Below are 23,603 nucleotides of genomic sequence, written 5' to 3' on the forward strand. Positions count from 1 at the left end.
GGTCCTACTATAACCTGGTAACCTACTATAACCTGGTCCTACTATAACCTGGTCCTACTATAACCTGGTCCTACTATAACCTGGTCCTACTATAACCTGGTCCTACTATAACCTGGTCCTACTATAACCTGGTCCTACTATAACCTGGTCCTACTATAACCTGGTAACCTGGTCCTACTATAACCTGGTCCTACTATAGCCTGGTCCTAACCTGGTCCTACTATAACCTGGTCCTACTATAACCTGGTCCTACTATAACCTGGTCCTACTATAACCTGGTCCTACTATAACCTGGTCCTACTATAACCTGGTCCTACTATAACCTGGTCCTACTATAACCTGGTCCTACTATAACCTGGTCCTACTATAACCTGGTCCTACTATAACCTGGTCCTACTATAACCTGGTCCTACTATAACCTGGTCCTAACCTGGTCCTACTATAACCTGGTCCTGGTCCTACTATAACCTGGTCCTACTATAACCTGGTCCTACTATAACCTGGTCCTACTATAACCTGGTCCTACTATAACCTGGTCCTACTATAACCTGGTCCTACTATAACCTGGTCCTACTATAACCTGGTCCTACTATAACCTGGTCCTACTATAACCTGGTCCTACTATAACCTGGTCCTACTATAACCTGGTCCTACTATAACCTGGTCCTACTATAACCTGGTCCTACTATAACCTGGGTCCTACTATAACCTGGTCCTATTTTAACCTGGTCCTACTATAACCTGGTCCTACTATAACCTGGTCCTAATCCTTTAACCTGGTCCTACTAACCTGGTCCTACACTATAACCTGGTCCTACTATAACCTGGTCCTACTATAACCTGGTCTACTATTTTAACCTGGTCCTACTATAACCTGGTCCCTATAACCTGGTCCTACTATAACCTGGTCCTACTATAACCTGGTCCTAACTATAACCTGGTCCTACTATAACCTGGTCCTACTATAACCTGGTCCTACTATAACCTGGTCCTACTATAACCTGGTCCTACTATAACCTGGTCCTACTATAACCTGGTCCTACTATAACCTGGTCCTACTATAACCTGGTCCTACTATAACCTGGTCCTACTATAACCTGGTCCTACTATAACCTGGTCCTACTATAACCTGGTCCTATAACTTAACCTGGTCCTACTATAACCTGGTCCTACTATAACCTGGTCCTACTATAACCTGGTCCTACTATAACCTGGTCCTACTATAACCTGGTCCTACTATAACCTGGTCCTACTATAACCTGGTCCCTATAACCTGGTCCTTATAACCTGGTCCTACTATAACCTGGTCCTACTATAACCTGGTCCTACTATAACCTGGTCCTACTATAACCTGGTCCTACTATAACCTGGTCCTACTATAACCTGGTTCTACTATAACCTTGATAAAGGATAAATATATCAAATGTTTTAGTGGTAGATAGCTCGACAGATAAGTACATGTTATGTTTTTGAAGCGTAACATATTAAAATCGAATGTAAGTTTTACTAAAAACTAAAAGTCAGACTTCTTTTTGTGAGACCTAACTGTGTGACCGGGTCAGTATTTGACCGTTATCCATGAGAGAACTGTTTAGTCTTGGTCACAATGCATTTTGCGTGATAAAGTATTCTGGAACATTCTGGATCTGAAGGCCAATAACTGCTCAATATAGATGTAACCCTTGGTAAGCCATCAGCCACTCCCATGTCCGTGCAAGTAAATATATGTTTACATAAATCAGCAAGCTTTTCATCAACATAATATTATCACCTGCTTGCCACTGTTATTTAAAATATGCTTTTGGAAGTTATAGCTTTTTCTTGATGGCAAGTTATGAAAGTCTATCAAGGAAAAACATTCTAAATTAACAAATAAAATACATTCATATAAAAAGCAGAACAATATCGCTGCCAAACAGCCAGAGATATGGTTGAGCTGACAACCCTTTTCCTTGATCATGACTAGAGCCCAGAGTTATTCCTGGTTAGAAAAGCTCCTGGAAAACTCATGAAAACGGCGTTTTAAAAGACCAATCAGAAGGTAAGGTGTTGAGTGTCCAAACAGTTGAACTACTGATCTCTGTCTGAATCGTGTGCAGTGATGTCCACAGATTGACTAACACCACAGTGAATGAAGTAAAGGGATCAGTGATATGTCGTGCCAGAACATTCTAGACTTCTTCTATAAATATCACTATCTTCAATATATCTTTAACTCTAACTAGGTTTGCAAAACTAGTAAAATTACTACGTTTTCCAGAAATCCTACTTGGAAGGTTCCCAGAATCAGGGTGGAATAAGCAGGAAATGTGGAATCCTTCACCTAGGATCTCTGGAAAACCATGGAAGTTGGGGAAAATTACTGAATTCTGCAACCCTATCTCCAACTCATCTGTGGTGGAACTCTAACCTGCTAATCCACTAGCCTGCTGGTAAACCTGTCTACCATCTGTTGTGGAACTCTAACCTGCTAACCCACTAGCCTGCTGGTAAACCTGTCTATCATCTGTGGTGGAACTCTAACCTGCTAACCCACTAGCCTGCTGGTAAACCTGTCTACCATCTGTGGTGGAACTCTAACCTGCTAACGCACCAGCCTGCTGGTAAACCTGTCTATCATCTGTGGTGGAACTCTAACCTGCTAACGCACTAGCCTGCTGGTAAACCTGTCTATCATCTGTGGTGGAACTCTAACCTGCTAACCCACTAGCCTGCTTGTAAACCTGTCTATCATCTGTGGTGGAACTCTAACCTGCTAACCCACTAGCCTGCTGGTAAACCTGTCTATCATCTGTGGTGGAACTCTAACCTGCTAACCCACTAGCCTGCTGGTAAACCTGTCTATCATCTGTGGTGGAACTCTAACCTGCTAACCCACTAGCCTGCTGGTAAACCTGTCTATCATCTGTGGTGGAACTCTAACCTGCTAATCCACTAGCCTGCTGGTAAACCTGTCTATCATCTGTGGTGGAACTCTAACCTGCTAACCCACTAGCCTGCTGGTAAACCTGTCTACCATCTGTTGTGGAACTCTAACCTGCTAGCCCACTAGCCTGCTGGTAAACCTGTCTATCATCTGTGGTGGAACTCTAACCTGCTAACCCACTAGCCTGCTGGTAAACCTGTCTACCATCTGTGGTGGAACTCTAACCTGCTAACCCACTAGCCTGCTGGTAAACCTGTCTATCATCTGTGGTGGAACTCTAACCTGCTAACCCACTAGCCTGCTGGTAAACCTGTCTATCATCTGTGGTGGAACTCTAACCTGCTAACCCACTAGCCTGCTGGTAAACCTGTCTATCATCTGTGGTGGAACTCTAATCTGCTAACCCACTAGCCTGCTGGTAAACCTGTCTATCATCTGTGGTGGAACTCTAACCTGCTAACCCACTAGCCTGCTGGTAAACCTGTCTACCATCTGTGGTGGAACTCTAACCTGCTAACCCACTAGCCTGCTGGTAAACCTGTCTATCATCTGTGGTGGAACTCTAACCTGCTAACCCACTAGCCTGCTGGTAAACCTGTCTACCATCTGTGGTGGAACTCTAACCTGCTAACCCACTAGCCTGCTGGTAAACCTGTCTATCATCTGTGGTGGAACTCTAACCTGCTAACCCACTAGCCTGCTGGTAAACCTGTCTACCATCTGTGGTGGAACTCTAACCTGCTAACCCACTAGCAAACCTGTCTGTCAAATGAAACATTGGTTTAATGGCAGGTTCAACTAGCCCCTCCTTTAAGAGGATGGACTAGGACCAAACAACCAGTCAGAATAAAAAGACAATCATAAGCCGAAATCATTCAGATGATCTAGTGGGGATGCTATGTTCATTGGGACTGGTTGGAACTGAAAGAGATGTCCTATGATATGTAGAGCTGAGGAGAACAGACACTCTGAGGTGGATCAGGTCAGGACTGACCCTGTCTATCTGCACCCAGAGAGGACAACACATGACAGACGACAACAACTCCACCTCCTGTGGCCCTGACAAAAACCACTGAATTCTACCCAGCCAGTACTACCACTGTGTAGTCTGGCTCAGAACAATCATCCCAGGAGGAGACCTGTTAATGTGGATAAAACTGATCAGAAATGTCTATTAAAGACCAGAATAAAGATTGAATAGTAGTGTGTTGTGATGGCAACAGCAGTCAGCCAGCAAGCCAGCCAGTTAGCTTGCCAGTCAGCCAGCCAGCCAGTTAGCTTGCCAGTCAGGCAGCCAGCCAGGCAGCCAGCCAGTCAGCCAGCTTGCCAGTCAGGCAGCCAGCCAGTAGGTTAGCTTGCCAGTCAGGCAGCCAGCCAGTAGATTAGCTTGCCAGTCAGGCAGCCAGCCAGTCAGCCAGCTTGCCAGTCAGGCAGTCATCCAGCTTGCCAGTTAGTTAGCTTGCCAGTCAGGCAGTCAGCCAGCTTGCCAGTCAGGCAGCCAGCCAGTTAGTCATCCCCCGGGTCTTGGAGAAACTATAAAACAGACTCCATGTTATAACTCATCCCTGGTTCCTCCAGGTTATATATAAACGTTGTCCGGTTGCCTGGGTTCTGGGTGATCTCCTTGCCCAGGTTGTCCAGAGTCACGTTGGAGGCAAACAGCTGGGTGGGACTCAGGTAGCCTTCACGGTTCTTAATGTATTTCTTATAGTTGGTCCGGAGACACTGCCAAGTGGTGGTGTAAAGGATGAAGGCGGTGGACTTGAGAGCGATGGCGATACTCACGTAGAGGTGTCGATAGGCCACGTTGTCGTACAGCATGCAGGCTCCCTTGTCTCCACAGACTGTGGACCAGAACAGGCAGGTGGAGTCGATGCCCATGCCGAAGATCAGAGGGGGAGGGATGAAACCTGGGAGGAGAGGGAACATGGATCAGACATTAGACCCAAACCTTAGATGCTGTGATTGTCTGGTTTGCTTGGTTCATTGTGGCTTGAAAATGCAAACAATAGATCAGCCATCATACTTAAACACATACAGTATAGCTAACATTACATTGAATGGATTCAGCTTGGTTTGTATTGTACATAAACAATGGAGTAAAAGCCATGTTATTGATGACAGTGATCTCCTACCTAGTACTCTCAGGCCCAGAAACATGTTATTGATGACAGTGATCTCCTACCTAGTACTCTCAGGCCCAGAAACATGTTATTGATGACAGTCGTCTCCTACCTAGTAGTCTCATGCCCAGAAACATGTTATTGATGACAGTGATCTCCTACCGAGTAGTCTCAGGCCCAGAAACATGTTATTGATGACAGTGATCTCCTACCTAGTAGTCTCAGGCCCAGAAACATGTTATTGATGACAGTGATCTCCTACCTAGTAGTCTCAGGCCCAGAAACATGTTATTGATGACAGTGATCTCCTACCTAGTAGTCTCAGGCCCAGAAACATGTTATCGATGACAGTGATCTCCTACCACGTAGTCTCAGGCCCAGAAACATGTTATTGATGACAGTGATCTCCTACCTAGTAGTCTCAGGCCCAGAAACATGTTATTGATGACAGTCATCTCCTACCTAGTAGTCTCAGGCCCAGAAACATGTTATTGATGACAGTGATCTCCTACCTAGTAGTCTCAGGCCCAGAAACATGTTATCGATGACAGTGATCTCCTACCACGTAGTCTCAGGCCCAGAAACATGTTATTGATGACAGTGATCTCCTAGCTAGTAGTCTCAGGCCCAGAAACATGTTATTGATGACAGTCATCTCCTACATAGTAGTCTCAGGCCCAGAAACATGTTATTGATGACAGTGATCTACTACCTAGTAGTCTCAGGCACAGAAACATGTTACAGTGATCTCCTACCTAGTAGTCTCAGGCCCAGAAACATGTTATCGATGACAGTGATCTCCTACCACGTAGTCTCAGGCCCAGAAACATGTTATTGATGACAGTGATCTCCTACCTAGTAGTCTCAGGCCCAGAAACATGTTATTGATGACAGTCATCTCCTACCTAGTAGTCTCAGGCCCAGAAACATGTTATTGATGACAGTGATCTCCTCTACCTAGGATAGGATAAGTAATCCTTCTCACCCCCCCCCTTTAAGATTTAGATGCACTATTGTAAAGTGACTGTTCTACTGGATGTCATAAGGTGAATGCACCAATTTGTAAGTCGCTCTGGATAAGAGCGTCTGCTAAATGACGTAAATGTAAATGTTATTGATGACAGTCGTCTCCTACCTAGTAGTCTCAGGCCCAGAAACATGTTATCGATGACAGTGATCTCCTACCACGTAGTCTCAGGCCCAGAAACATGTTATTGATGACAGTGATCTCCTACCTAGTAGTCTCAGGCCCAGAAACATGTTATTGATGACAGTCATCTCCTACATAGTAGTCTCAGGCCCAGAAACATGTTATTGATGACAGTGATCTACTACCACGTAGTCTCAGGCCCAGAAACATGTTATTGATGACAGTGATCTCCTACCTAGTAGTCTCAGGCCCAGAAACATGTTATTGATGACAGTCATCTCCTACCTAGTAGTCTCAGGCCCAGAAACATGTTATTGATGACAGTGATCTCCTCTACCTAGGATAGGATAAGTAATCCTTCTCACCCCCCCCCCTTTAAGATTTAGATGCACTATTGTAAAGTGACTGTTCTACTGGATGTCATAAGGTGAATGCACCAATTTGTAAGTCGCTCTGGATAAGAGCGTCTGCTAAATGACTTAAATGTAAATGTAAATGTTATTGATGACAGTCGTCTCCTACCTAGTAGTCTCAGGCCCAGAAACATGTTATTGATGACAGTGATCTCCTACCTAGTAGTCTCAGGCCCAGAAACATGTTATTGATGACAGTCATCTCCTACATAGTAGTCTCAGGCCCAGAAACATGTTATTGATGACAGTGATCTACTACCACGTAGTCTCAGGCCCAGAAACATGTTATTGATGACAGTGATCTCCTACCTAGTAGTCTCAGGCCCAGAAACATGTTATTGATGACAGTCATCTCCTACCTAGTAGTCTCAGGCCCAGAAACATGTTATTGATGACAGTGATCTCCTCTACCTAGGATAGGATAAGTAATCCTTCTCACCCCCCCCCTTTAAGATTTAGATGCACTATTGTAAAGTGACTGTTCTACTGGATGTCATAAGGTGAATGCACCAATTTGTAAGTCGCTCTGGATAAGAGCGTCTGCTAAATGACTTAAATGTAAATGTAAATGTTATTGAGGACAGTCGTCTCCTACCTAGTAGTCTCAGGCCCAGAAACATGTTATTGATGACAGTGATCTCCTACCTAGTAGTCTCAGGCCCAGAAACATGTTATTGATGACAGTCGTCTCCTACCTAGTAGTCTCAGGCCCAGAAACATGTTATTGATGACAGTCATCTCCTACCTAGTAGTCTCAGGCCCAGAAACATGTTATTGATGACAGTGATCTCCTACCTAGTAGTCTCAGGTCCAGAAACATGTTATTGATGACAGTCATCTCCTACCTAGTAGTCTCAGGCCCAGAAACATGTTATTGATGACAGTGATCTCCTACCCAGTAGTCCCAGGCCCAGAAACATGTTATTGATGACAGTCGTCTCCTACCTAGTAGTGTCAGGCCCAGAAACATGTTATTGATGACAGTGATCTCCTACCTAGTAGTCTCAGGCCCAGAAACAGAACTCCAAGAGCGTAGGATTTTAGCTCAGGGCTCACTGTTCTGAAACACAAAGAAACACACTATAGAAAGCAGTCAAAATGTACAGCAGCAAGCCGTTACAGCAGCAGCATAGTAACAGCAGCATAGTAACAGCAGCAAGCTGTTACAGCAGCATAGTAACAGCAGCATAGTAACAGCAGCATAGTAACAGCAGCATAGTAACAGCAGCAAGCCGTTACAGCAGCAGCATAGTAACAGCAGCAAGCCATTACAGCAGCAGCATAGTAACAGCAGCAAGCCGTTACAGCAGCAGCATAGTAACAGTAGCATAGTAACAGCAGCATAGTAACAGCAGTATAGTAACAGCAGCATAGTAACAGCAGTATAGTAACTGCAGCATAGTAACAGCAGCATATTAACAGCAGCAAGCCGTTACAGCAGCAGCATAGTAACAGCAGCATAGTAACAGCAGCATAGTAACAGCAGCAAGCCGTTACAGCAGCAGCATAGTAACAGCAGCATAGTAACAGCAGTATAGTAACAGCAGCATAGTAACAGCAGTATAGTAACAGCAGCATAGTAACAGCAGTATAGTAACAGCAGCATAGTAACAGCAGTATAGTAACAGCAGCATAGTAACAGCAGCATAGTAACAGCAGCAAGCCATTACAGCAGCATAGTAACAGCAGCATAGTAACAGCAGCATAGTAACAGCAGCATAGTAACAGCAGCAAGCCATTACAGCAGCATAGTAACAGCAGCATAGTAACAGCAGCATAGTAACAGCAGCAGGCCATTACAGCAGCATAGTAACAGCAGCATAGTAACAGCAGCAAGCCATTACAGCAGCATAGTAACAGCAGCATAGTAACAGCAGCATAGTAACAGCAGCAGGCCATTACAGCAGCATAGTAACAGCAGCATAGTAACAGCAGCATAGAAACAGCAGCAAGCCATTACAGCAGCATAGTAACAGCAGCATAGTAACAGCAGCAAGACATTACAGCAGCATAGTAACAGCAGCATAGTAACAGCAGCAAGCCATTACAGCAGCATAGTAACAGCAGCATAGTAACAGCAGCATAGTAACAGCAGCATAGTAACAGCAGCAGGCCATTACAGCAGCATAGTAAAAGCAGCATAGTAACAGCAGCATAGTAACAGCAGCATAGTAACAGCAGCATATTAACAGCAGCAAGCCGTTACAGCAGCAGCATAGTAACAGCAGCATAGTAACAGCAGTATAGTAACAGCAGCATAGTAACAGCAGTATAGTAACAGCAGCATAGTAACAGCAGCATAGTAACAGCAGCAAGCCATTACAGCAGCATAGTAACAGCAGCATAGTAACAGCAGCATAGTAACAGCAGCATAGTAACAGCAGCATACCATAGTAACAGCAGCAGGCACGCATTACAGCAGCATAGTAACAGCAGCATAGTAACAGCAGCATAGTAACAGCAGCTTGGCCATTACAGCAGCATATACACAGCATAGTAACAGCAGCATAGTAACAGCAGCATAGTATCACAGCATGACACAATTAGCCATTACAGCAGCATAGTAACAGCAGCATAGTAACAGCAGCATAGTCAACATCACCATAGCTGAACCTCAGCAAGACAGCAGCATCTTCCTCCCGGGGAAGGACTGCCGTTATGACAGCAGCATAGTAACAACAGCATTGTGTATAGTCCCAGCAGCCAAGTAACAGCAGCATAGTAACAGCAGCAAGCCATTACAGCAGCATAGTAACAGTTCAGCATAGTAACAGCAGCATAGTAACAGCAGCATAGTAACAGCAGCAAGCCATTACAGCAGGCATAGTAACAGCAGCATAGTAACAGCAGCATAGTAACAGCAGCCTGTGCCATTAAACAGCAGCATAGTAACAGCAGCATAGTAACTTCAGCATAGTAACAGCAGCAAGCCATTACAGCAGCATAGTAACAGCAGCATAGTAACAGACCATGGTGCAAGCCATTACAGCAGCATAGTAACAGCAGCATAGTAACAGCAGCATAGTAACAGCAGCATAGTTATCCACCTACAGCAGCTGGCCTGCTCGCATCCCTACCAGCAGCATAGTAACAGCAGCCCAGTAACAGCAGCATAGTAACAGCAGCATGGTGGAACAGCAGCATAGTAACAGCAGCATAGTCAATCACCAGCATAGTAACACCTGAAACCCCATTCTTTAAGCAATAACAGCAGCATAGTAACAGCAGCACCCCCCTAAGTTTTAGCAGCATATTGTAACAGTGACTGTCCCACAGCAGCATAAGGTGAACAGCAGCAAGCCATGTACAGCAGCATAGTAACAGCAGTCTGCTAAATGACTTAAATGTAAAGCAGCAAGTAACAGCAGCAAGCCATTACAGCAGCATAGTAACAGCAGCATAGTAACAGCAGCATAGTAACAGCAGCAGGCCATTACAGCAGCATAGTAACAGCAGCATAGTAACAGCAGCATAGTAACAGCAGCATAGTAACAGCAGCAAGCCATTACAGCAGCATAGTAACAGCAGCATAGTAACAGCAGCATAGTAACAGCAGCAAGCCATTACACAGCAGCATAGTAACAGCAGCATAGTAACAGCAGTAACAGCAGCATAGTAACAGCAGCATAGTAACAGCCATAGTAACAGCAGCATAGTAACAGCAGCATAGTAACAGCAGCAAGCCATTACAGCAGCATAGTAACAGCAGCATAGTAACAGCAGCATAGTAACAGCAGCATAGTAACAGCAGCAAGCCATTACAGCAGCATAGTAACAGCAGCATAGTAACAGCAGCATAGTAACAGCAGCAGGCCATTACAGCAGCATAGTAACAGCAGCATAGTAACAGCAGCAAGCCATTACAGCAGCATAGTAACAGCAGCATAGTAACAGCAGCATAGTAACAGCAGCAGGCCATTACAGCAGCATAGTAACAGCAGCATAGTAACAGCAGCATAGTAACAGCAGCAAGCCATTACAGCAGCATAGTAACAGCAGCATAGTAACAGCAGCAAGCCATTACAGCAGCATAGTAACAGCAGCATAGTAACAGCAGCAAGCCATTACAGCAGCATAGTAACAGCAGCATAGTAACAGCAGCATAGTAACAGCAGCATAGTAACAGCAGCAGGCCATTACAGCAGCATAGTAACAGCAGCATAGTAACAGCAGCATAGTAACAGCAGCATAGTAACAGCAGCATAGTAACAGCAGCATAGTAACAGCAGCAGGCCATTACAGCAGCATAGTAACAGCAGCATAGTAACAGCAGCAAGCCATTACAGCAGCATAGTAACAGCAGCAAGCCATTACAGCAGCATAGTAACAGCAGCAAGCCATTACAGCAGCATAGTAACAGCAGCATAGTAACAGCAGCATAGTAACAGCAGCAAGCCATTACAGCAGCATAGTAACAGCAGCATAGTAACAGCAGCATAGTAACAGCAGCATAGTAACAGCAGCAGGCCATTACAGCAGCATAGTAACAGCAGCATAGTAACAGCAGCATAGTAACAGCAGCATAGCAGCATAGTACAGCAGCAGCATAGTAACAGCAGCATAGTAACAGCAGTATAGTAACAGCAGCATAGTAACAGCAGTATAGTAACAGCAGCATAGTAACAGCAGCATAGTAACAGCAGCAAGCCATTACAGCAGCATAGTAACAGCAGCATAGTAACAGCAGCATAGTAACAGCAGCATAGTAACAGCAGCAAGCCATTACAGCAGCATAGTAACAGCAGCATAGTAACAGCAGCATAGTAACAGCAGCAGGCCATTACAGCAGCATAGTAACAGCAGCATAGTAACAGCAGCAAGCCATTACAGCAGCATAGTAACAGCAGCATAGTAACAGCAGCATAGTAACAGCAGCAGGCCATTACAGCAGCATAGTAACAGCAGCATAGTAACAGCAGCATAGTAACAGCAGCAAGCCATTACAGCAGCATAGTAACAGCAGCATAGTAACAGCAGCAAGCCATTACAGCAGCATAGTAACAGCAGCATAGTAACAGCAGCAAGCCATTACAGCAGCATAGTAACAGCAGCATAGTAACAGCAGCATAGTAACAGCAGCATAGTAACAGCAGCAGCATAGTAAAAGCCATTAACAGCAGCAGAGTAACAGCAGCATAGTAATAATAAGCATAATATATACATTTAGCAGACGTTATCCAAAGCACTTACAGTCATGTGTGCATACATTCTACGATAACAACATTAGACCATTAGACCATAACAACATTAGACCATTAGACCATAACAACATTAGCATTAGTAACAACATTAGACCATAACAACAGACCATTAGACCATAACAGCATTAGACCATAACAACATTAGACCATAACAACATTAGACCATTAGACCATAACAACATTAGACCATAACAACATTAACATTAGACCATAACAACATTAGACCATAACAACATTATACCATAACAACATTAGACCATAACAACATTAGACCATTACAACATTAGACCATTAGATCATAACAACAGCATAACAACATTAGATCATAACAACATTAGACCATTAGACCATAACAACATTAGACCATAACAACATTAGACCATAGTAACATTAGACCATTAGACCATAACAACATTAGACCATAACAACATTAGACCATAACAACATTAGATCAGCAATAACATTAGACCAATAGACCATAACAACATTAGACCATAACAACATTAGACCATAACAACATTAGACCATAACAACATTAGACCATAACAACATTAGACCATAACAACATTAGACCATAACAACATTAGACCATAACAACATTAGATCATAACAACATTAGACCATAACAACATTAGACCATTAGACCATAACAACATTAGACCATAACAACATTAGACCATAACAGCATTAGACCATAACAACATTGGACCATAACAACATTAGACCATAACAACATTAGACCATTAGATCATAACAACATTAGACCATTAGATCATAACAACATTAGACCATTAGACCATAACAACATTAGACCATTAGATCATAACAACATTAGATCATAACAACATTAGATCATAACAGCATTAGACCATTAGATCATAACAACATTAGATCATAACAACATTAGACCATAACAACATTAGATCATAACAGCATTAGACCATTAGATCATAACAACATTAGATCATAACAACATTAGATCATAACAGCATTAGACCATTAGATCATAACAACATAGTAACAGCAGCATAGTAACAGCAGCATAGTAACAGCAGCATAGTAACAGCAGCATAGTAACAGCAGCAGGCCATTACAGCAGCATAGTAACAGCAGCATAGTAACAGCAGCAAGCCATTACAGCAGCATAGTAACAGCAGCAAGCCATTACAGCAGCATAGTAACAGCAGCAAGCCATTACAGCAGCATAGTAACAGCAGCATAGTAACAGCAGCATAGTAACAGCAGCAAGCCATTACAGCAGCATAGTAACAGCAGCATAGTAACAGCAGCAAGCCATTACAACAGCATAGTAACAGCAGCATAGTAACAGCAGCATAGTAACAGCAGCAAGCCATTACAGCAGCATAGTAACAGCAGCAAGCCATTACAGCAGCATAGTAACAGCAGCAAGCCATTACAGCAGCATAGTAACAGCAGCATAGTAACAGCAGCATAGTAACAGCAGCATAGTAACAGCAGCAAGCCATTACAGCAGCATAGTAACAGCAGCATAGTAACAGCAGCAAGCCATTACAGCAGCATAGTAACAGCAGCATAGTAACAGCAGCATAGTAACAGCAGCATAGTAACAGCAGCATAGTAACATCAGCAGTAAGCATCATGTGGGAATAAAGGGATATTCATGATAGAATAAAGTGTAAGAGACCTGATGTGAACTGTTACAGGCTTTGATTGGACCATTTCTGCTTTGGAGTTAGACTTTAGCACAGATTGGTTTCACATCCTTAGTCAGTATGTGTTATACCTGTTCTGGTTGTCACCTCGTTAGTCAGTATGTGTTACACCTGTTCTGGTTGTCACCTCGTTAGTCAGTATGTGTTACACCTGTTCTGGTTGTCACCTCGTTAGTCAGTATGTGTTACACCTGTTCTGGTTGTCACCTCGTTAGTCAGTATGTGTTACACCTGTTCTGGTTGTCACCTCGTTAGTCAGTATGTGTTACACCTGTTCTGGTTGTCACCTCGTTAGTCAGTATGTGTTACACCTGTTCTGGTTGTCACCTCGTTAGTCAGTATGTGTTACACCTGTGCTGGTGTCATCTCGTTAGTGGGAAGGTGTTTATACTGTGCTGGCCCAGGTGTTATTTAAGAGTGTCTGGCCCAGGTGTTATTTAAGAGTTTCTGACCCAGGTGTTATTTAAGAGTGTCTGGCCCAGGTGTTATTTAAGAGTGTCTGGCCCAGGTGTTATTTAAGAGTGTCTGGCCCAGGTGTTATTTAAGAGTGTCTGGCCTATGTGTTATTTAAGAGTGTCTGACCCAGGTGTTATTTAAGAGTGTCTGGCCCAGGTGTTATTTAAGAGTGCCTGACCCAGGTGTTATTTAAGAGTGTCTGGCCCAGGTGTTATTTAAGAGTGTCTGGCCCAGGTGTTATTTAAGAGTGTCTGGCCCAGGTGTTATTTAAGAGTGTCTGGCCCAGGTGTTATTTAAGAGTGTCTGGCCCAGGTGTTATTTAAGAGTGTCTGGCCCAGGTGTTATTTAAGAGTGCCTGACCCAGGTGTTATTTAAGAGTGTCTGGCCCAGGTGTTATTTAAGAGTGTCTGGCCCAGGTGTTATTTAAGAGTGTCTGGCCCAGGTGTTATTTAAGAGTGTCTGGCCCAGGTGTTATTTAAGAGTGTCTGGCCCAGGTGTTATTTAAGAGTGTCTGGCCCAGGTGTTATTTAAGAGTGTCTGGCCCAGGTGTTATTTAAGAGTGTCTGGCCCAGGTGTTATTTAAGAGTGTCTGGCCCAGGTGTTATTTAAGAGTGTCTGGCCCAGGTGTTATTTAAGAGTGTCTGGCCCAGGTGTTATTTAAGAGTGTCTGGCCCAGGTGTTATTTAAGAGTGCCTGGCCCAGGTGTTATTTAAGAGTGTCTGGCCCAGGTGTTATTTAAGTGTGTCTGGCCCAGTGCTCCAGTTGTCTTGAGAGATGTGAGGAGTTAACACCTGTAGTTGGCTCCCAATCTGATTTCTAGAAAAACATCCTTTATCTGATTTCATTGGTTTAGTATTGCACCACCTTTTTGGTTTGCTTCCTGTCTTTAAGTTTGGTGGGGTTTTCGTTGCCTCTTCTTGGGGAAATTTAGTGGGCTCTCATGGTGGGTGTCTTTAGGTTCCAGTTGTTGTTGCTAGTCAACTGTCAGTGGACACCCCCATGAGTGTCTTTCAGAACCCCTCCTAAAACCTGTTTGGTTCTGGTTGGTGTCAGTGACTCTTTGTTCGTTCCCCTTCTGTTTGAGGAACATTATTTGGCTTTCTTGCTGGGGACCAGAATGATGACATCGGGGGTTACAGGATTTCATTGATTAGGACCCTTTGACTATTGCAAATCCAGCAGCTACTCTTCCTGTGGTCCACATAACACAGGTATGTCTGAGTGGTCTAACCTGATGAGTATGATAACAGAGGGGGTCAGGGTTAGAGGTCAGGAATAGAGATGACCTGATGAGTATGATAACAGAGGGGGTCAGGGTTAGAGGTCAGGAATAGAGATGACCTGATGAGTATGATAACAGAGGGGGTCAGGGTTAGAGGTCAGGGTTAGAGGCTACCTGATGAGTATGATAACAGAGGGGGTCTGGGTTAGAGGTCAGGAATAGAGATGACCTGATGAGTATGATAACAGAGGGGGTCTGGGTTAGAGGTCAGGGTTAGAGTTCAGGGATAGAGATGACCTGATGAGTATGATAACAGAGGGGGTCTGGGTTAGAGGTCAGGGTTAGAGGTCAGGAATAGAGATGACCTGATGAGTATGATAACAGAGGGGGTCTGGGTTAGAGGTTTTTTAGTTTATTTTATTTTTACAGGGACAGTGCACATTAATCAACGTTTCAGTAAAAGTGCCGGTTTTAGCCAGCCGGCTAATTTTCAACCACAGTCCCTGGGCAGGTTATTAAAAACAATTACAATATAGACAATAGCACCATAGAACAAGCAAGACATAGCAACATAGGACAAGCAAGACATAGCATACAGACAGAGCAACATAGAACAAAAAGCAGCAAAACAAAATTCATAAAAGCAACAAAGTGTTTCCACACCTCACAAGCTACAGACAACAGACAACATGGAAAGCGGCAACACACAGCTAGGGACCATGTTCACAAATCTGATTGACCTTTAGCCAGGTCTTCAAGCATTTTGTGAAAGTGTGATATGTGGTGCAGTTATGTGTGTCTGATGGCAGTGTATTCCAGACATGGGAAGCTCTCACAGAGAATGCAGATTTACTAAAGGTGCTTTTCCTTAGGGGAACTATACAGTCACCTCTCATGGCAGACCTTGTGGATCTGCTGCCATATGTCTGGGTTTTCTGTTTAACAAAAATATTGAGTGGAGGGGGAGCCAGGCCATTAAGGATCTTGAATACAAGACATGCGTCGGTGTATTGCACAAGATTTTCCCAACTCAAGAGTTCATGTTTTCTAAGGATGTGACAATGATGATGGCTATTGGGCTTCCTATCAAGCACTTTGAGAGCCTGTTTGTAGACAGACTGAATAGGTTTTAATGTTGTACAGCAAGCTTGGGCCCAACTAGTCAAGCAGTATGTTAAGTGGGGGAGTATCATAGAATTGAAGAACAGTTTTGCTACCTCTGTAGTCAAACAATTTCGTATAAATCGGAAATTAGCTAGGTTGAATTTGGTTATTTGAATTACCTTTTCACATGCTTTTTAAAAGAGAGGTTGGAATAAAGTATGATGCCAAGGTACTTAAAATTGGATACCACCTGGAGCTTCTCCCCTGACACATAGACATCTGGTCAGGGTTAGAGTTCAGGGATAGAGATGACCTGATGAGTATGATAACAGAGGGGGTCTGGGATAGAGGTCAGGGTTAGAGTTCAGGGATAGAGATGACCTGATGAGTATGATAACAGAGGGGGTCTGGGATAGAGGTCAGGGATAGAGTTCAGGGATAGAGATGACCTGATGAGTATGATAACAGAGGGGGTCTGGGATAGAGGTCAGGGTTAGAGTTCAGGGATAGAGATGACCTGATGAGTATGATAACAGAGGGGGTCTGGGATAGAGGTCAGGGTTAGAGTTCAGGGATAGAGATGACCTGATGAGTATGATAACAGAGGGGGTCTGGGTTAGAGGTCTCAGGGATAGGTGACCTGATGAGGATAACAGAGGGGTCAGGGAGGGTTAGAGGATAGAGATGACCTGATGAGTATGATAACAGAGGGGGGGGTCTCAGGGATAGAGATTGATAACAGAGGGGGTCTGGGTTAGAGGTCAGGGATAGAGGTCAGATAGAGGTTACCTGATAAGTATGAGGGGGTCTGGGTTAGAGGTCAGGGACAGATGATAACAGATAACAGAGGGGGTCTGGGTTAGAGGTCAGGGATAGAGATGACCTGATAACAGAGGGGGTCAGGGTTAGAGGTCAGGGATAGTAGATAACAGACCAGGGATAGAGGTGATGAGGTATGATAACAGAGGGGGTCTAGGGTTAGAGGTCAGGGTTAGAGGTCAGGGATAGAGATGACCTGATGAGTATGATAACAGAGGGGGGTCTGGTATTAGAGGTCAGGGATAGAGATGACCTGATAACAGAGGGGGTCAGGGTTAGAGGTCAGGGATAGAGATGACCTGATGAGTATGATAACAGAGGGGGTCTGGGTTAGAGGTCAGGGTTAGAGGCTACCTGATGAGTATGATAACAGAGGGGGTCTGGGCCAGAGGTCTGGGCCAGAGGTCAGGGTTAGAGGTCAGGGTTAGAGGTTAGGGTTAGAGGTTACCTGATAAGTATGACGACGGAGGGTGTCTGGGCCATGGCTCCGATCATGCTGCACACACAGATGACACAAAGGAAGGTGATAAAGGCCTGTCGGCAGCCTGGACTGGGACATTTCCCCGGCAACGCCACCGACTCCTCCTCCTTACTGCTGATACACATACAGCTGGTCAGGTTCTGGAGGAGGACAGGAGAGGTTATCACCTATCGATAGACAGCTGGTTCTGGAGGAGGACAGGAGAGGTTATCACCTATAGATAGACAGCTGGTTCTGGAGGACAGGAGAGGTTATCACCTATAGATAGACAGCTGGTTCTGGATGACATGAGAGGATATCACCTATAGATAGACAGCTGGTTCTGGAGGACATGAGAGGATATCACCTATAGATAGACAGCTGGTTCTGGAGGAGGACAGGAGAGGTTATCACCTATAGATAGACAGCTGGTTCTGGAGGACATGAGAGGATATCACCTATAGATAGACAGCTGGTTCTGGAGGACATGAGAGGATATCACCTATAGATAGACAGTTGGTTCTGGAGGAGGACAGGAGAGGATATCACCTATAGATAGACAGCTGGTTCTGGAGGACATGAGAGGATATCACCTATAGATAGACAGCTGGTTCTGGAGGACATGAGAGGATATCACCTATAGATAGACAGTTGGTTCTGGAGGAGGACAGGAGAGGATATCACCTATAGATAGACAGTTGGTTCTGGAGGAGGACAGGAGAGGATATCACCTATAGATAGACAGTTGGTTCTGGAGGAGGACAGGAGAGGATATCACCTATAGATAGACAGTTGGTTCTGGAGGACATGAGAGGATATCACCTATAGATAGACAGCTGGTTCTGGAGGAGGACATGAGAGGATATCACCTATAGATAGACAGTTGGTTCTGGAGGAGGACAGGAGAGGATATCACCTATAGATAGACAGTTGGTTCTGGAGGAGGACATGAGAGGATATCACCTATAGATAGACAGTTGGTTCTGGAGGACATGAGAGGATATCACCTATAGATAGACAGTTGGTTCTGGAGGAGGACAGGAGAGGATATCACCTATAGATAGACAGTTGGTTCTGGAGGAGGACAGGAGAGGATATCACCTATAGATAGACAGTTGGTTCTGGAGGAGGACAGGAGAGGATATCACCTATAGATAGACAGCTGGTTCTGGAGGACAGGAGAGGATATCACCTATAGATAGACAGTTGGTTCTGGAGGAGGACAGGAGAGGATATCACCTATAGATAGACAGTTGGTTCTGGAGGACATGAGAGGATATCACCTATAGATAGACAGCTGGTTCTGGAGGAGGACATGAGAGGATATCACCTATAGATAGACAGTTGGTTCTGGAGGAGGACAGGAGAGGATATCACCTATAGATAGACAGTTGGTTCTGGAGGAGGACATGAGAGGATATCACCTATAGATAGACAGTTGGTTCTGGAGGACATGAGAGGATATCACCTATAGATAGACAGTTGGTTCTGGAGGACATGAGAGGATATCACCTATAGATAGACAGCTGGTTCTAGAGGACATGAGAGGATATCACCTATAGATAGACAGCTGGTTCTAGAGGACAGGAGAGGATATCACCTATAGATAGACAGTTGGTTCTGGAGGAGGACATGAGAGGATATCACCTATAGATAGACAGCTGGTTCTAGAGGACATGAGAGGATATCACCTATAGATAGACAGCTGGTTCTGGAGGACATGAGAGGATATCACCTATAGATAGACAGCTGGTTCTGGAGGAGGACAGGAGAGGATATCACCTATAGATAGACAGCTGGTTCTAGAGGACATGAGAGGATATCACCTATAGATAGACAGTTGGTTCTGGAGGAGGACAGGAGAGGATATCACCTATAGATAGACAGTTGGTTCTGGAGGAGGACAGGAGAGGATATCACCTATAGATAGACAGCTGGTTCTGGAGGAGGACATGAGAGGATATCACCTATAGATAGACATACAGCTGGTTCTGGAGGAGGACAGGAGAGGATATCACCTATAGATAGACATACAGCTGGTTCTGGAGGAGGACAGGAGAGGTTATCACCTATAGATAGACAGCTGGTTCTAGAGGACATGAGAGGATATCACCTATAGATAGACAGTTGGTTCTGGAGGAGGACAGGAGAGGATATCACCTATAGATAGACAGCTGGTTCTAGAGGACATGAGAGGATATCACCTATAGATAGACAGCTGGTTCTGGAGGACATGAGAGGATATCACCTATAGACAGCTGGTTCTGGAGGAGGACAGGAGAGGATATCACCTATAGATAGACAGTTGGTTCTGGAGGAGGACAGGAGAGGATATCACCTATAGATAGACAGTTGGTTCTGGAGGAGGACAGGAGAGGATATCACCTATAGATAGACAGCTGGTTCTAGAGGACATGAGAGGATATCACCTATAGATAGACAGTTGGTTCTAGAGGACATGAGAGGATATCACCTATAGATAGACAGTTGGTTCTAGAGGAGGACAGGAGAGGATATCACCTATAGATAGACAGTTGGTTCTGGAGGAGGACAGGAGAGGATATCACCTATAGATAGACAGCTGGTTCTAGAGGACATGAGAGGATATCACCTATAGATAGACAGTTGGTTCTAGAGGACATGAGAGGATATCACCTATAGATAGACAGTTGGTTCTAGAGGACATGAGAGGATATCACCTATAGATAGACAGTTGGTTCTAGAGGACATGAGAGGATATCACCTATAGATAGACAGTTGGTTCTAGAGGACATGAGAGGATATCACCTATAGATAGACAGTTGGTTCTAGAGGACATGAGAGGATATCACCTATAGATAGACAGTTGGTTCTAGAGGACATGAGAGGATATCACCTATAGATAGGCAGCTGGTTCTAGAGGACATGAGAGGATATCACCTATAGATAGACAGCTGGTTCTAGAGGACATGAGAGGATATCACCTATAGATAGACAGTTGGTTCTGGAGGACATGAGAGGATATCACCTATAGATAGACAGCTGGTTCTGGAGGAGGACAGGAGAGGATATCACCTATAGATAGACAGTTGGTTCTGGAGGACATGAGAGGATATCACCTATAGATAGACAGCTGGTTCTGGAGGACATGAGAGGATATCACCTATAGATAGACAGTTGGTTCTGGAGGAGGACATGAGAGGATATCACCTATAGATAGACATACAGCTGGTTCTGGAGGAGGACAGGAGAGAATATCACCTATAGATAGACAGTTGGTTCTGGAGGAGGACAGGAGAGGATATCACCTATAGATAGACAGTTGGTTCTGGAGGAGGACAGGAGAGGATATCACCTATAGATAGACAGCTGGTTCTGGAGGACATGAGAGGATATCACCTATAGATAGACAGCTGGTTCTGGAGGACATGAGAGGATATCACCTATAGATAGACATACAGCTGGTTCTGGAGGAGGACAGGAGAGGATATCACCTATAGATAGACAGTTGGTTCTGGAGGAGGACAGGAGAGGATATCACCTATAGATAGACAGCTGGTTCTGGAGGACATGAGAGGATATCACCTATAGATAGACAGTTGGTTCTAGAGGACATGAGAGGATATCACCTATAGATAGACAGCTGGTTCTAGAGGACATGAGAGGATATCACCTATAGATAGACAGTTGGTTCTGGAGGACATGAGAGGATATCACCTATAGATAGACAGCTGGTTCTGGAGGAGGACAGGAGAGGATATCACCTATAGATAGACAGTTGGTTCTGGAGGAGGACAGGAGAGGATATCACCTATAGATAGACAGTTGGTTCTGGAGGACATGAGAGGATATCACCTATAGATAGACAGCTGGTTCTGGAGGACATGAGAGGATATCACCTATAGATAGACAGTTGGTTCTGGAGGAGGACATGAGAGGATATCACCTATAGATAGACATACAGCTGGTTCTGGAGGAGGACAGGAGAGGATATCACCTATAGATAGACAGTTGGTTCTGGAGGAGGACAGGAGAGGATATCACCTATAGATAGACAGCTGGTTCTGGAGGAGGACAGGAGAGGATATCACCTATAGATAGACAGTTGGTTCTGGAGGACAGGAGAGGATATCACCTATAGATAGACAGTTGGTTCTGGAGGACAGGAGAGGATATCACCTATAGATAGACAGCTGGTTCTGGAGGAGGACAGGAGAGGATATCACCCATAGATAGACAGCTGGTTCTGGAGGACAGGAGAGGATATCACCTATAGATAGACAGCTGGTTCTGGAGGAGGACAGGAGAGGATATCACCTATAGATAGACAGCTGGTTCTGGAGGAGGACAGGAGAGGATATCACCTATAGATAGACAGCTGGTTCTGGAGGAGGACAGGAGAGGATATCACCTATAGATAGACAGCTGGTTCTAGAGGACATGAGAGGATATCACCTATAGATAGACAGCTGGTTCTGGAGGAGGACAGGAGAGGATATCACCTATAGATAGACAGCTGGTTCTGGAGGAGGACAGGAGAGGATATCACCTATAGATAGACAGCTGGTTCTAGAGGACATGAGAGGATATCACCTATAGATAGACAGCTGGTTCTAGAGGACATGAGAGGATATCACCTATAGATAGACAGCTGGTTCTAGAGGACATGAGAGGATATCACCTATAGATAGACAGCTGGTTCTAGAGGACAGGAGAGGATATCACCTATAGATAGACAGTTGGTTCTAGAGGACATGAGAGGATATCACCTATAGATAGACAGTTGGTTCTAGAGGACATGAGAGGATATCACCTATAGATAGACAGCTGGTTCTAGAGGACAGGAGAGGATATCACCTATAGATAGACAGCTGGTTCTGGAGGAGGACAGGAGAGGATATCACCCATAGATAGACAGCTGGTTCTGGAGGAGGACAGGAGAGGATATCACCTATAGATAGACAGCTGGTTCTGGAGGAGGACAGGAGAGGATATCACCTATAGATAGACAGCTGGTTCTGGAGGAGGACAGGAGAGGATATCACCTATAGATAGACAGCTGGTTCTGGAGGAGGACAGGAGAGGATATCACCTATAGATAGACAGCTGGTTCTAGAGGACATGAGAGGATATCACCTATAGATAGACAGCTGGTTCTAGAGGACATGAGAGGATATCACCTATAGATAGACAGCTGGTTCTAGAGGACATGAGAGGATATCACCTATAGATAGACAGCTGGTTCTAGAGGACAGGAGAGGATATCACCTATAGATAGACAGTTGGTTCTAGAGGACATGAGAGGATATCACCTATAGATAGACAGTTGGTTCTAGAGGACATGAGAGGATATCACCTATAGATAGACAGCTGGTTCTAGAGGACAGGAGAGGATATCACCTATAGATAGACAGCTGGTTCTGGAGGAGGACATGAGAGGATATCACCTATAGATAGACAGCTGGTTCTGGAGGAGGACAGGAGAGGATATCACCTATAGATAGACAGTTGGTTCTGGAGGAGGACAGGAGAGGATATCACCTATAGATAGACAGCTGGTTCTGGAGGAGGACATGAGAGGTTATCACCTATAGATAGACAGTTGGTTATGGAGGAGGACAGGAGAGGATATCACCTATAGATAGACAGCTGGTTCTGGAGGACAGGAGAGGTTATCACCTATAGATAGACAGCTGGTTCTGGAGGAGGACAGGAGAGGATATCACCTATAGATAGACAGCTGGTTCTGGAGGAGGACAGGAGAGGATATCACCTATAGATAGACAGCTGGTTCTGGAGGAGGACAGGAGAGGATATCACCTATAGATAGACAGCTGGTTCTGGAGGAGGACAGGAGAGGATATCACCTATAGATAGACAGCTGGTTCTGGAGGACAGGAGAGGTTATCACCTATAGATAGACAGCTGGTTCTGGAGGAGGACAGGAGAGGATATCACCTATAGATAGACAGTTGGTTCTGGAGGAGGACAGGAGAGGATATCACCCATAGATAGACAGTTGGTTCTGGAGGAGGACATGAGAGGATATCACCTAT

At 44.6% G+C, this 23,603-nt stretch overlaps 1 protein-coding gene across 1 annotated transcript in view; it reads right to left on the minus strand.

Moving 5' to 3' along the window:
* Positions 1-4,459: 4,459 nt before the first annotated feature.
* Positions 4,460-23,603, minus strand: part of LOC124035351 — a 107,783-nt gene continuing 88,639 nt past the window's right edge. Inside the window, 3 exon segments of the mRNA XM_046348816.1 lie at positions 4,460-4,836; positions 7,608-7,672; positions 17,557-17,729. Of these exon segments, the coding sequence (XP_046204772.1) occupies positions 4,460-4,836; positions 7,608-7,672; positions 17,557-17,729 (615 nt within the window).

Source organism: Oncorhynchus gorbuscha, linkage group LG05, assembly GCF_021184085.1.
Source record: "Oncorhynchus gorbuscha isolate QuinsamMale2020 ecotype Even-year linkage group LG05, OgorEven_v1.0, whole genome shotgun sequence".
In the NCBI taxonomy this organism is placed as follows: Eukaryota; Metazoa; Chordata; class Actinopteri; order Salmoniformes; family Salmonidae; genus Oncorhynchus; species Oncorhynchus gorbuscha.